This window comes from Scyliorhinus torazame, chromosome 13, assembly GCF_047496885.1.
Source record: "Scyliorhinus torazame isolate Kashiwa2021f chromosome 13, sScyTor2.1, whole genome shotgun sequence".
Taxonomy (NCBI): domain Eukaryota; kingdom Metazoa; phylum Chordata; class Chondrichthyes; order Carcharhiniformes; family Scyliorhinidae; genus Scyliorhinus; species Scyliorhinus torazame.
The window spans coordinates 224,041,618-224,055,072 of NC_092719.1; the positions used below are offsets into that span (position 1 = coordinate 224,041,618).

A 13,455-nucleotide genomic window follows, 5' to 3' on the forward strand; every position below is an offset into this window, starting at 1 on the left:
TTAGCGTGGCCAATTCACCTAACCTGCACATCTTTGGGTTGTGGGGGTGAAACCCACGCAAACACGGGGAGAATGTGCAAACTCCACACAGACAGTGACCCAGAGCCGGGATCGAACCTGGGACCTCGGCACCGTGAGACAGCAGTGCTAACCACTGCACCGCCATGCTGCCCTCCCATGTAGGTTTATGAACACATTGTTCCAGAAAACTCATAAAACTTGCTAACTTTTAGGACTTGAGCGGTTCTACACCTTCCTATCTGTCAAATTAAAATCTCTTATTATATATAAGCATTCAGTTTCTGCACAAGTTTGTCTGATCTCACTGATTCTGGTTCTTGCTGGTTTATCTGCTTTTGTTGTTTGACTGTCGCTGGGTCAAAATCCTGGAACTTACTCCCTAACAGCACAGCGGGTGTACCTACACCACATGGACTGCAGTGACCACCACCGATTGGTGGGCAATTCGGGATGAGCAACAAATGCTGGCCTGGCCAGCGATGCACACATCAAATGACAAAATGTTGACATCCTATCAACGGATAACTAAAACAAAATCCAGAGGGCTCCAGACAACAAAGTTGTGGTAATCCCCACTGTTTATTGTAGTGTATATATGGGTATTACGGTAAGGCGCCTGTACTACAGGTACGGGGGTAGATCCCTGCCTGCTGGCTCCGCCCAGTAGGCGGAGTATAAATATGTGTGCTCTCCAAACAGCAGCCATTTCGTCAGCTGCTGTAGGAGGCCACACATCTCAGTGTAATAAAGCCTCGATTACATTCTACTCTCGTCTCGTAGTAATTGATAGTGCATCAAAAGTCTTGCATCTTTTTTGCTTCCTCAGTTCTGCAACAGGAGAGGATGAGGACAGAGCTACTGATGGACATCGAATGATTGCTCGTCTTACATCTTATGCTGGGCCGTGGCCATGGCCTGTTTGATTTCCTCCACAGCCTCCTCGGTCTCCTGTGAGTTCAGGATGAGTGACAGGTTCTGTTCCTCCAGCTCAGTGTAGATATCCAGTAGCTGCTTGGGATCCGTGAAGTAAAGATCCTGGTCCTGCAGAACATTAAACACAGCTACAAAGATATAATTAATACTGCAGACGCTGGAAAAGTGGAATAAAAACACAAGCATGCTGGAAATATCAGCGGGTCGGGCAGGATCAGAGGAGGCAATGCTTCAGATGAATCATCTTTTATCAGATCAAAATCCTGGAACTCCCTCCCTGCCAGCACTGTAGGTGTACCTACACCTCATGGACTGCAGCGGTTCAAGAATCTGGATCACCACCTCCTTCACAATGGCAATTAGGGATGGTTCTGACAAAAAGTAATAATCCTGAAATATTAACTGTGTTTGTTTCTCTCCCTCTCTCTCTGTCCCTCTCTCTCTCTGTCCCTCTCTCTCTATCCCTCCGTCTCTGCCGCTCACTCCTTCTGTCACTCCCTCTCTCTCTGTCCCTCTCTCTCTATCCCTCCATCTCTCTGCCGCTCACTCCCTCTGTCACTACCTCTCTCTCTGTCCCTCTCTCTCTGTCCCTCTCTCTCTGTCCCTCTCTCTCTATCCCTCCATCTCTCTGCCGCTCACTCCTTCTGTCACTCCCTCTCTCTCTGTCCCTCTCTCTCTATCCTTCCGTCTCTCTGCCGCTCACTCCCTCTGTCACTCCCTCTCTCTCTCTGTCCCTCTCTCTCTATCCCTCCATCTCTCTGCCGCTCACTCCCTCTGTCACTCCCTCTCTCTCTGTCCCTCTCTCTCTCTGTCCCTCTCTCTCTATCCCTCCGTCTCTCTGCCGCTCACTCCCTCTGTCACTCCCTCTCTCTCTCTGTCCCTCTCTCTCTATCCCTCCGTCTCTCTGCTGCTCACTCCCTCTGTCACTCCCTCTCTCTCTGTCCCTCTCTCTCTATCCCTCCGTCTCTCTGCCGCTCACTCCCTCTGTCGCTCCCTCTCTCTCTCTGTCCCTCTCTCTCTATCCCTCCGTCTCTCTGCCGCTCACTCCCTCTGTCACTCCCTCTCTCTCTGTCCCTCTCTCTCTATTCCTCCGTCTCTCTGCCGCTCACTCCCTCTGTCGCTCCCTCTGTCTCTCTGTCCCTCTCTCACTCTGTCCCTCCGTCTCTCTGCCGCTCACTCCCTCTGTCGCTCCCTCTCGCCCTGTCCCTCTCTCTCTATCCCTCCGTCTCTCTGCCGCTCACTCCCTCTGTCGCTCCCTCTCTCTCTTTGTCCCTCTCTTACTCTGTCCCTCCGTCTCTCTACCGCTCACTCCCTCTGTCGCTCCCTCTCTCCCTATCCCTCCGTCTCTCTGCCGCTCACTCCCTCTGTCGCTCCCTCTCTCTCTCTGTCCCTCTCTCACTCTGTCCCTCCGTCTCTCTGCCGCTCACTCCCTCTGTCGCTCCCTCTCGCCCTGTCCCTCTCTCTCTATCCCTCCGTCTCTCTGCCGCTCACTCCCTCTGTCGCTCCCTCTCTCTCTCTGTCCCTCTCTCACTCTGTCCCTCCGTCTCTCTGCTGCTCACTGCCTCTGTCGCTCCCTCTCTCTCTGTCCCTCTCTCTTTGTCCCTCCGTCTCTCTGCCGCTCACTCCCTCTGTTGCTCCCTCTCTCCCTGTCCCTCTCTCTCTGTCCCTCCGTCTCTCTGCTGCTCACTGCCTGTCGCTCCCTCTCTCTCTCTGTCCCTCTCTCTCTGTCCCTCCGTCTCTCTGCCGCTCACTCCCTCTGTCGCTCCCTCTCGCCCTGTCCCTCTCTCTCTATCCCTCCGTCTCTCTGCCGCTCACTCCCTCTGTCGCTCCCTCTCTCTCTGTCCCTCTCTCACTCTGTCCCTCCGTCTCTCTGCCGCTCACTCCCTCTGTCGCTCCCTCTCTCTCTCTGTCCCTCTCTCACTCTGTCCCTCCGTCTCTCTGCCGCTCACTCCCTCTGTCGCTCCCTCTCTCTCTCTGTCCCTCTCTCACTCTGTCCCTCCGTCTCTCTGCTGCTCACTCCCTCTCTCTCTCTGTCCCTCTCTCACTCTGTCCCTCCGTCTCTCTGCTGCTCACTCCCTCTGTCGTTCCCTCGCTCTCCCTGTCCCTCTCTCTCTCTATCCCTTCGTCTCTCTCTGCCGCTCACTCCCTCTGTTGCTCCCTCTCTCTCTCTGTCCCACCGTCTCTCCCCCTCTCTCTCTGTCCCTCCGTCTCTCTGTTGCTCCCTTTCTCTCTCTGTCCCTCCGTCTCTCTGTCGCTCCCTCTCTCTCTCTGTCGCTCCTTCTCTCTCTCTCTCGCTCCCTCTCTCTGTCACTCCCTCTCTCTCTCTCGCTCCTTCTCTCTCTCTGTCCCTCTGTCTCTCTGTCGCTCCCTCTCTCTTTCTGTCCCTCCGTCTCCCTGTGGGAGCGAGTTCCACATTGCCTGTGGGAATTCCACATTCCTTGTGGGAGCAAGTTCACATTTCCTGTGGGAGCGAGTTCCACATTCCCTGTGGGAATTCCACATTTCCTGTGGGAGCGAGTTCCACATTCCCTGTGGGAATTCCACATTTCCTGTGGGAGCGAGTTCCACATTCCCTGTGGGAATTCCACATTCACTGTGGGAGCGAGTTCCGCATTCCCTGTGGGAATTCCACATTCCCTGTGGGAGCGAGTTCCGCATTCCCTGTGGGAATTCCACATTCACTGTGGGAGCGAGTTCCGCATTCCCTGTGGGAATTCCACATTCACTGTGGGAGCGAGTTCCACATTCCCTGTGGGAGCTAGTTCCATATTGCTTTTCCCTGGGTGAAGACATTTCTCCTGAATTCCTGATTGGATTGCTTGGTGACTATCCGATATTGACTCTAGTTTTGCTCTTTCTCAGAAGAGGAAACATCCTCTCTCTGTATCCACTCCATCAAAACCTTTCGGAATTTTAAAAAACTTGATTTGGTCCCCCGCCACCCCCCCACCACCACCACCCCCCCCACCCCCCCACCCCCTCCACCCCCCCCCCCCACCACCCCCCCCACGGCTGGCATCCGTGATGATTCGGTTTGACTGATTGGCTGGTGGCAATGAATTGGTCCAAAAGACTGAGTTCTGCCCGGTAACGGGTGGTGATTGGATCCGATCCCACCAGAATGTTTCGGAGCTCCAAGGGTTGAGTTTGGCTCCTGTCTGCTCAGAGGAAGGACGGCTGTCCTCTGCCCTCTCTGTTTTCGCCAGAAAGGCTGTGTTTCAGAACTGGCAGGGTGCCTGGATGAATCGATGTGCTGGAGAACCATTACAGGCTGTGCCAGCAGGGGAAAACCAACTGGCTCTCTCTGCAGAAAAGGCTGATGTGCACCAACCAACTCTCTCTGTAGAAAAGGCAGAGGCCAGGAAATAAATCACAAACTGAAAGTGACGTTTGGCGTGAAGCAAGTACCCCTCCTGTGAATAATACATTTCTTTTTAAAAATATATATTTTATTAAAGTTTTCAAACACAATTGTTTCCCTTACAAATCAACAAAAATGGTAGCATGATACCTGCTTTTTAACATTGTTTAAATAATATAGTAAACTAACCAAATAACACGAAGTAATGCTCCCCCCACCCCCTCTCCCCATCTAGAACACAAACAATTTACCCCCCCCCCCCGGGCTGCTGCAGCTGGCTATCTATCTTCCCCCTAACATTCCGCTAGATAGTCGAGGAACGGTTGCCACCGCCTGGTGAACCCTTGAGCCGATCCTCTCAGCGCAAACTTCATCCGCTCCAGTTTAATGAACCCCGCCATATCGTTTATCCAGGCCTCCAGTCCGGGGGGTTTCGCCTCCTTCCACATGAGTAGGATCCTGCGCCGGGCTACTAGGGACGCAAAGGCCACAACGTCGGCCTCTTTCGCCTCCTGCACTCCCGGCTCATCCGCTACCCCAAATAGAGCTAACCCCCAGCCTGGTTTGACCCGGACCTTCACCACCTTCGAGATCACTCCCGCCACTCCCCTCCAATACCCTTCCAGTGCCGGGCATGCCCAAAACATATGTGTGTGGTTCGCCGGGCTTCCCCGCACTTCCCACACTTGTCCTCCACTCCGAAGAACCTGCTCAACCTCGCTCCCGTTATGTGTGCTCTATGTAGCACCTTAAATTGGATCAGGCTAAGCCTGGCGCATGAGGAAGAGGAATTTACCCTGCTTAGGGCATCAGCCCACACACCCTCCTCAATCTCCTCCCCGAGCTCTTCTTCCCATTTTCCCTTCAGTTCGTCCACCAACTCCTCCCCCTCTTCTCTCATCTCCCGGTATATCTCGGACACTTTGCCCTCCCCGACCCACACCCCCAAAAGCACCCTGTCCTGGATCCCCTGTGTCGGGAGCAGCGGAAATTCCCTCACCAGTTGTCTCGTGAACGCTCTCACCTGCATATACCTAAAGGTATTTCCCAGGGGCAGCTCATACTTTTCCTCTAGCGCTCCCAAACTCGCAAACGTCCCATCTATAAATAAGTCTCCCACTCTCCTGATTCCTGCCCGGTGCCAGCTCTGGAACCCTCCGTCCAACCTCCCTGGGGCAAACCTATGGTTGTTCCTGATCGGGGACCACACCAAGGCTCCCAGCACACCCCTCTGTCGCCTACATTGCCCCCAGATACTTAATGTTGCCGCCACCACTGGGTTTGTGGTAAACTTTTTCGGGGGGAGAGCGGTAATGGCGCCGTCACCAGCGCCTTCAAGCTCGTCCCTTTGCAAGACTTCATCGCCAACCTTTTCCACGCCGCTCCCTCTCCCTCTATCATCCGTTTACGAATCATCGCCACGTTGGTGGCCCAATAGTAGTCGCCCAAATTCGGCAACGCCAGTCCCCCTCTGTCTCTGCTACGTTGTAGGAACCCCCTCCTTGCCCTCGGGGCCTTCCCTGCCCACACGAAGCTCGTGATGCTCCTATCTATTTTTTTAAAGAAGGCCTTAGTGATCAGTATAGGGAGACATTGGAACACAAATAGGAGCCTCGGGAGGACCATCATCTTAATTGCCTGCACTCTGCCCGCCAGTGACAGCGGCTGCATGTCCCACCTTTTGAAATCCTCTTCCATTTGTTCCACCAGCCGTGTCAGATTGAGTCTGTGTAAGGTTCCCCAGCTCCTGGCTATCTGAATCCCCAGGTATCGGAAGTTTCTTTCCACTCTCCTTAGCGGTAGGCCGTCTATCCCTCTACTCTGGTCCCCAGGGTGTATCACAAAAAGCTCACTCTTTCCCATGTTAAGCCTATATCCCGAGAAATCTCCAAACTCCCTCAATATCTGCATGACCTCTGTCATCCCCCCCCACTGGATCCGTCACATTCAGCAGTAGGTCATCCGCATAGAGTGACACTCGGTGTTCCTCTCCCCCTCTAATCACCCCTCTCCATTTCCTGGAGTCTCTCAGCGCTATGGCCAGTGGTTCAATTGCCAGCGCGAACAGTAATGGGGACAGCGGGCATCCCTGTCTTGTTCCCCTGTGTAGTCGAAAATACTGATATTTGCCGATTTGTGACCACACTTGCCGTTGGGGCCCCATAGAGGAGTTTAACCCAGCTGACAAACCCCTCCCCGAACCCGAACCTCCTCAGCACCTCCCATAGATACTCCCACTCCACCCTAACAAATGCCTTCTTTGCATCCATTGCCGCCACTATCTCTGCCACCCCCTCTGCTGGGGGCATCATTATCACCCCCAATAGCCGTCGCACGTTGACATTCAATTGTCTCCCCATTACGAACCCTGTCTGGTCTTCGTGCACCACCCCCGGGACACAATCCTCCATCCTCGTTGCCAGCACCTTTGCCAGCAACTTGGCGTCCACGTTTAGGAGTGAGATAGGCCTATAGGACCCACACTGCAGCGGGTCTTTATCTCGCTTCAAGATTAGTGATATCGTCGCCTCCGACATTGTCGGGGGTAGGGTCCCCCCTTCTCTGGCCTCGTTAAAGGTTCTTACCAGCAGCGGGGCCAACAAGTCCACATATTTTCTATAGAATTCCACCGGGAACCCATCTGGTCCCGGGGCCTTCCCTGCCTGCATGATCCCCAGCCCTTTGATCACCTCGTCCACCCCAATTGGCGCCCCCAGGCCTGCCACCTCCTGCTCCTCCACCTTCAGGAACCTTAGTTGGTCCAGAAACTGCTGCATCCCCTCTTTTCCCTCCGGGGGTTGGGACCTATATAGCCTCTCGTAAAAGGTCTTGAACACCTCATTTACCTTCCTTGCTCTCCGCACCGTGGTTCCCGTTTCATCCCTAACTCCCCCTATCTCCTTCGCCGCTGTCCTCTTTCGCAGCTGGTGGGCCAACAGGCGACTCGCCTTTTCCCCATATTCATATCTCACCCCCTGTGCCTTCCTCCACTGTGCCTCTGCCCTCCCTGTGGTGAGCAGATCGAACTCCGTCTGGAGTCGTCGCCTCTCACTGTATAGACCTTCATCCGGGGCCTCCGCATATTTTTTATCTACCCTCAAAATCTCCCCCAGTAGTCTTTCCCTTTCTTTGGCCTCTGTTTTCCCCTTGTGAGCCCTGATGGAGGTCAACTCTCCCCTGACCACCGCTTTTAGTGCTTCCCATACTACCCCCACTCGGACCTCCCCGTCGTCGTTGGCCTCCAGGTATCTTTCGATACATCCCCGCACCCTTCCGCAGACTCCCTCATCTGCCAATAATCCCACATCCAGTCGCCAGAGGGGACGCTGCTCCCTCTCCTCTCCTAGTTCCAGGTCCACCCAGTGTGGGGCATGGTCTGCAACAGCTATGGCTGAATACTCCGTTCCTTCCACCCTCGAGATCAGTGACCTTCCCAAAACAAAGAAATCTATTCGGGAGTACACCTTATTGACATGGGAGAAAGAGGAAAACTCTTTGGCCAGTGGCCTAGCAAATCTCCACGGATCCACTCCCCCCATTTGGTCCATAAACCCCCACAGCACCTTGGCCGCTGCCAGCCTTCTTCCGGTCCTAGATCTAGATCTATCTAACCCTGGGTCTAGCACGGTGTTGAAGTCCCCCCCCATTACCAGGTTTCCTACCTCCAGGTCCGGGATACGTCCCAGCATCCGCTTCATAAATCCCGCATCATCCCAATTCGGGGCATATACGTTGACCAGCACGACCTCCATTCCCTCCAGTCTGCCACTCACCATCACATATCTGCCACCGCTGTCCGCTACAATGTTCCTAGCCTCGAATGACACCCGTTTCCCCACCAATATGGCCACCCCCCTATTCTTTGCGTCCAGCCCCGAGTGGAACACCTGTCCCACCCATCCTTTCCTTAACCTAACCTGGTCCGCCACCTTCAGGTGCGTCTCCTGAAGCATGGCCACGTCTACCTTCAGTCCCTTTAAGTGCGTGAGCACTCGGGCCCTCTTAATCGGCCCATTTAGGCCTCTCACGTTCCACGTGATCAGCCGGACTGGGGGGCTGCCCGCCCCCCTCCCCTGTCGACTAGCCATCACCCACTCTGGGCCAGTCCCACGTCCCGGTTTCGCGCACCCACTCGACCCCAGGCGGCGCATTCCCGCCCCGACCACCTTTTCTTTTACCAGTTCCTTCTCGATCTCCGCAGCAGCAACCCAGTTATCCCCCCCTCCCCCCCCCCCCTCCTCCCGCTAGATCCCCATCTAGCATGGTTACTGCCCCCATATTGCTTCCGAAAGTCAGCTGACTTCAACTGACCCCGGCTTCTCCCGCTCTCTCCTTGACCCCCCGTGTGAGGAACTCCCATCCACCTTGCGCCTATCTTCCCGCCATCATCTTTCTGGCGCGGGAACAAGAAAAAGAAACCTCGTATTCTCTAGAGCCGTCCCGCCCCTCGTGGCGCAGCTCCCTCTGCCGCCCGACTCCCATTCCCCATCCCCGCCTGTGTCTCTTCTTCCCCCCCACCGGCGCCCACATTTTTCAATGTCCCCCCCTCCCCAATTTACATCTCTATATACATCAGCATTGTCGTTTCCACTCCAACATCAGTCCCTCAGTTCTGGTCCAGTTTCTCGTTTTTAATGAAGGTCCATGCTTCTTCCGCCGTTTCGAAGTAGTAATGCCTCTCCTGGTGCGTGACCCACAGTCGCGCCGGCTGCAACATCCCGAACTTCACTTTTGTCTTGTGCAGCACCTCCTTGGCTCGATTGAAGCTCGCCCTCCTTCTTGCCACCTCTGCACTCCAATCCTGATACACTCGTACCACCGCATTCTCCCATCTACTACTCCGTACCTTCTTGGCCCATCTCAGAACCGCCTCTCTGTCATTGAAGCGGTGAAATCGCACGATCATCACCCTAGATGGTTCTCCCGCCTTTGGTCTCCTCGCAGGGACCCGATGGGCCCCTTCCACTTCCAAGGGGCCCGAGGGGGCGTCAGCTCCCATTAGCGAGCGTAGCATTGTACTCACGTAAGCCCCGCCGTCAGCTCCTTCCACTCCCTCGGGGAGACCCAGGATCCAGAGGTTCTTTCTCCGTGATCTGTTTTCTAGGACTTCAATCCTTTCGATGCACTTCTTAAAAGAGCCCGAAGGTCCGTTCGAGCTGGAGCCGCCGAAACGTGCGGCTTAGCTGGTCATCGCCGCATCCGGAAGTCGAATAATACATTTCTAAACTACAAAGAAGATAATTAAAGGCTGCAAACCAGAGACTTTGATCACCCAGCACACTGTGAGGAAAGTGTGCTGAAGAACCACCATTGGAAGCAAAGACTCTTATCTTTTGACCTTCATCCGTATTATTTTCACCCTTTCCCCCCCCCTCTGTGTTTGTCTGTCTTGTGTGTGTGGATAGAGGGTGGGGCAAATAAAGGGGATAGTCGGTATTAGCTTGTCGTTAGCCAGTTGTGTTTACTGCATATTTCATCATCATTCTTATTATCAATAAACAGTAATTGTGTTTAAACTTAAAACCTGGTGATTGTAATTATTGGGCAGCCAGGGGCCAAAGACTTCAGGAATGTTTTATAAGAATTATTGGTTAATTCACTTGTGTTGTGACTCCGGGACGAGTGAAGCTGGAATTGACCGTGCGTTAGCCCAGCATGTCGCAACAACACCTTCTCCGATGCCCTTTGTATAAGATGGAAACCAGAACTGTGCATAGTAATCCAAGTGTGATTTATACAAGAGTCTATTAAAGTTTAGCATAACTTACCAACTCGACCCCTCTATAAATAAAGCTCAGTGCTTGGTTTGAGTTTGTTAATTACCTTGTTAACCTGTGACACAGCCTCGAGTAATTGGTGTACTTGTACTCCCGATGTTTGTCCTTTCTGATTCCCAATTTTCTAAGTAATATGTGACCTCCTTATTTTTATTATGAAGGTGTAATTCCACACACTCAGTTGAAATTCATTTCTGATTCTTTGCCTGTTCTTCCAAGTTTATTAATACCTTTGTAATTTGCGATCCTCCGTGTTCAGCATTCTCCCCCCTCCCCCCTGTCATTCACAAATTTAGAAGTTGTACTTTTGAGTCCAAACTGGAACACTATTTGTGAATTACAGTGATCCCAGAAATGACTCCGAATTCTTCTGGTCACCATCAATCTTAGAATTCTCAGGACGATTTTATCTTCTACAAATATCTGTCAGGAATCATCTCCCGTAGAGATAATTTCACCAGTATCAGCCGAGTCACATTCACTATCACTGCCATTTGATATGTGGCTAATGTCGTTCAACATTTCTTTCTTTGAGTCACTTACTGGCCAATGGGTTTTCCTAACTCACACATGCTCTGCCTTTGGCATCGCAGGTGATATCTGCAGTACTTCCCTCGGACTCTCTGTGATCATGGGTGCAGCTACAATCTTCACTCCCGCCAAATCATTCCCCAGAGGTAAGTCTACTCCTCCCACTGGGAACTCCTTTACCACTCCCAAGAATTACTGACCCTGACACTAAATCACACTCCAATTGTACTTTATACAATGGAAGTAGGATACAATTTCCACCTTTCCCATTCACTAATACCTCAGCTTTCAGTGAGCTCTCTGGAGGGAAAACCAAATACTTCTCCAGATAGTGACGTTTAAGTGTAGAAGATTGTAGTTTAGTCGGGCAGCATGGTCGGCACGAGCTTGGAGGGCCGAAGGGCCTGTTCCTGTGCTGTACTTTTCTTTGTTCTTTGTTCTATAATTCTTAGACTCTGGCTCTGATAGGGAAACATAGCCTTCCTGTGCCTGTCCCCTCAGTTTACTCTGCAGGGGTAATGTCCACTTTTCTCTTGGCCACTCCATTTGGGTTGCTATTTTCTTAAAAGCCCTAAAAAAGGTCCCTCCCTCATTCTTATTGAATTTTGGGAAGGCCTGTAATAAATGTAAACATATCGCCACTGGGTTCCGTTCTAGGGTTAAGCGGCTCTCCATTTTCTGGCAGTTCCCCATTCATTCCCAGTGCCTTAACCTGGAAGTCTCTCTCTTTTTCTTTTTCCTCTCTCTTCATTTCCACCTCCACTTCTTTTACTCTTTCTTTTCACTTCAGCTCCCTTTCCTTTTTCTGCACCTCCATCTCTATTTAAAAAAATTCCCTTTCATGCTCTAACTGCAACAGAACTCTCCCTTCCTGCTCAACATCGCCACCAGAAAATATCCCTGAGGCTAAACTACTATGTTGGCTCTTGTTAAATGTTGAACAATCGCTTCAATTAACTCCGCCTTTCGAGCCCGAGCTGGTATCCCTGTTTTTAGTCCAGCCACCAGTTTGAATTGATTTGATTGATTGCCAGGTGTACCGAGGTACAGTGAAAGTATTGTTCTGCATATGACTAACTTGTCTTTTCAAGCTCTTTTAAATAAACCAGAGACATGTCTTCCACCTTAAGAAAGTTCTTAGCATCTTGGGGGGGCCGAGACCCAACCTTAAGGGGCTAGGCCCACGCCGGACTAATTTCCGCCCCGCCAGCTGGCGGGAAAGGCCTTTGGTGCCCCGCCTGCTGGCGCGGAAATGACATCTCCGGGCTGCGCATGCGCGGGAGCGTCAGCGGCCGCTCACGGCATCCCCGCGCATGCGCAGTGGAGGGAGTCTCTTCCGCCTCCGCCATGGCGGAGACCGTGGCGAAGGCGGAAGGAAGAGAGTGCCCCCACGGCACAGGCTCGCCCACGGATCAGTGGGCCCCGATCGCGGGCCAGGCCACCGTGGGGGCACCCCCCGAGGCCAGATCGCCCCGCGCCCCCCCCAGGACCCTGGAGCCCGCCCGCGCCGCCTTGTCCTGCCGGTAAGGTAGGTGGTTTAATCTACGCCGGCGGGACAGGCATTCTAGCAGCGGGACTTTGGCCCATCCGGGCCGGAGAATCGCGGGGGGGCCCGCCAACCGGCGCGGCGCGATTCCCGCCCCCGCCGAATATCCGGTGCCGGAGAATTCGGCAACCGGCGGGGGCGGGATTCACGCCAGCCCCCAACGATTCTCCGACCCGGCGGGGGGTCGGAGAATCTCGCCCCTGGTGTTTCTTTTAATTTATATTTAGCCCTAATTTGCTGTCTGCCACTCCAAAAATCCCAGACGAGCCCCCAATTTATGTTTCGAATCCCTGAGCAAGTGCGTGGTAAATTGCAGCCCCACTCATCCTGGTATTAACCAATAATTCTTACAAAAATACCCGAAATCATTGACCCTTGTCTGTCCAATAATTACAGTCACCGGGTCTGTAAGTTTAAACACAATTACTGTTTATTTATAAAAAGAACAAATGTGAAATATGCAGTAATACAGCTGCTTAACGACAAGCTAATACTGCCCCTTTAACTGTCCCACCCTCTACCCCCACCCTCTAGCCCACACACAGGATAAACAAACACTGATAAGATAAGAGTCCTTGCGTTAGATAATGAATTATTCATTGCACTTTCTTCACAGTGTGAGCATGGTTTAAAGTTTCTAGTTTACAGCCGTAATGATCTTCCTGGATGTTAGCAATATCTTACTCAGCTTTTCCAGGAGCGGCTCCTGGCTTCAGGTCAGTCTGTTCTGCAGAGAGAGAGAGGTATCAGATTCTGGGTTCTGCTTGCATCAGCCTTTTCTGCCAAGAGAGATAGTTCTCAGGTTAACCTTTTGGTGAGAGTTCGCTGGTTACTTCTGGAGAAAACAGAGTGGGAAAGGTAAAGCTTTTCTCCCTTAGCTGCCAAAAGAGAAACTGAAAGCTCTTTAAGCCTCTGAACTATTTCGGTGTGGGACAGATCCAATCACCACCTGTTACCGGCCAGAGTACTGCCTTTTAGGCCAATTCATTGGCCTCAGCCGCATCAATCAATCCGGGCCATCACTGATATGAGGATAAAACAGTACAGCCATCTGCGTCTTCCTGTTTGAACTAAAGGTCAGAGGTTCATTCACCCGCCATGGATCAAAACTGTAACAGCAGGAATAAAAGAAAGGGAATGAACAGGAATAGGCAGGAAGGACCCTCACCAGGTTGCTGTGATCTGGAACCAGCTGTCTGAGAGGAGCGGAGGCAGCATGTTCAATCATAACTTTCAAAAGGGAGTGGCATAAATATAAATGCTTGACAAGGTGGCCTGTGCCGTGC

The 13,455-nt window shown here is 52.5% G+C and overlaps 1 protein-coding gene across 1 annotated transcript in view; it reads right to left on the bottom strand.

The window, feature by feature from the left end:
* The window catches only part of cfap100 (cilia and flagella associated protein 100), a 163,843-nt gene that overhangs the window by 11,730 nt on the left and 138,658 nt on the right, over positions 1–13,455 (bottom strand). Inside the window, exon 12 of the mRNA XM_072473099.1 lies at positions 911–1,062. Coding sequence (XP_072329200.1) covers positions 911–1,062 — 152 coding nt within the window. The remainder of the gene's footprint in view (positions 1–910; positions 1,063–13,455) is intronic.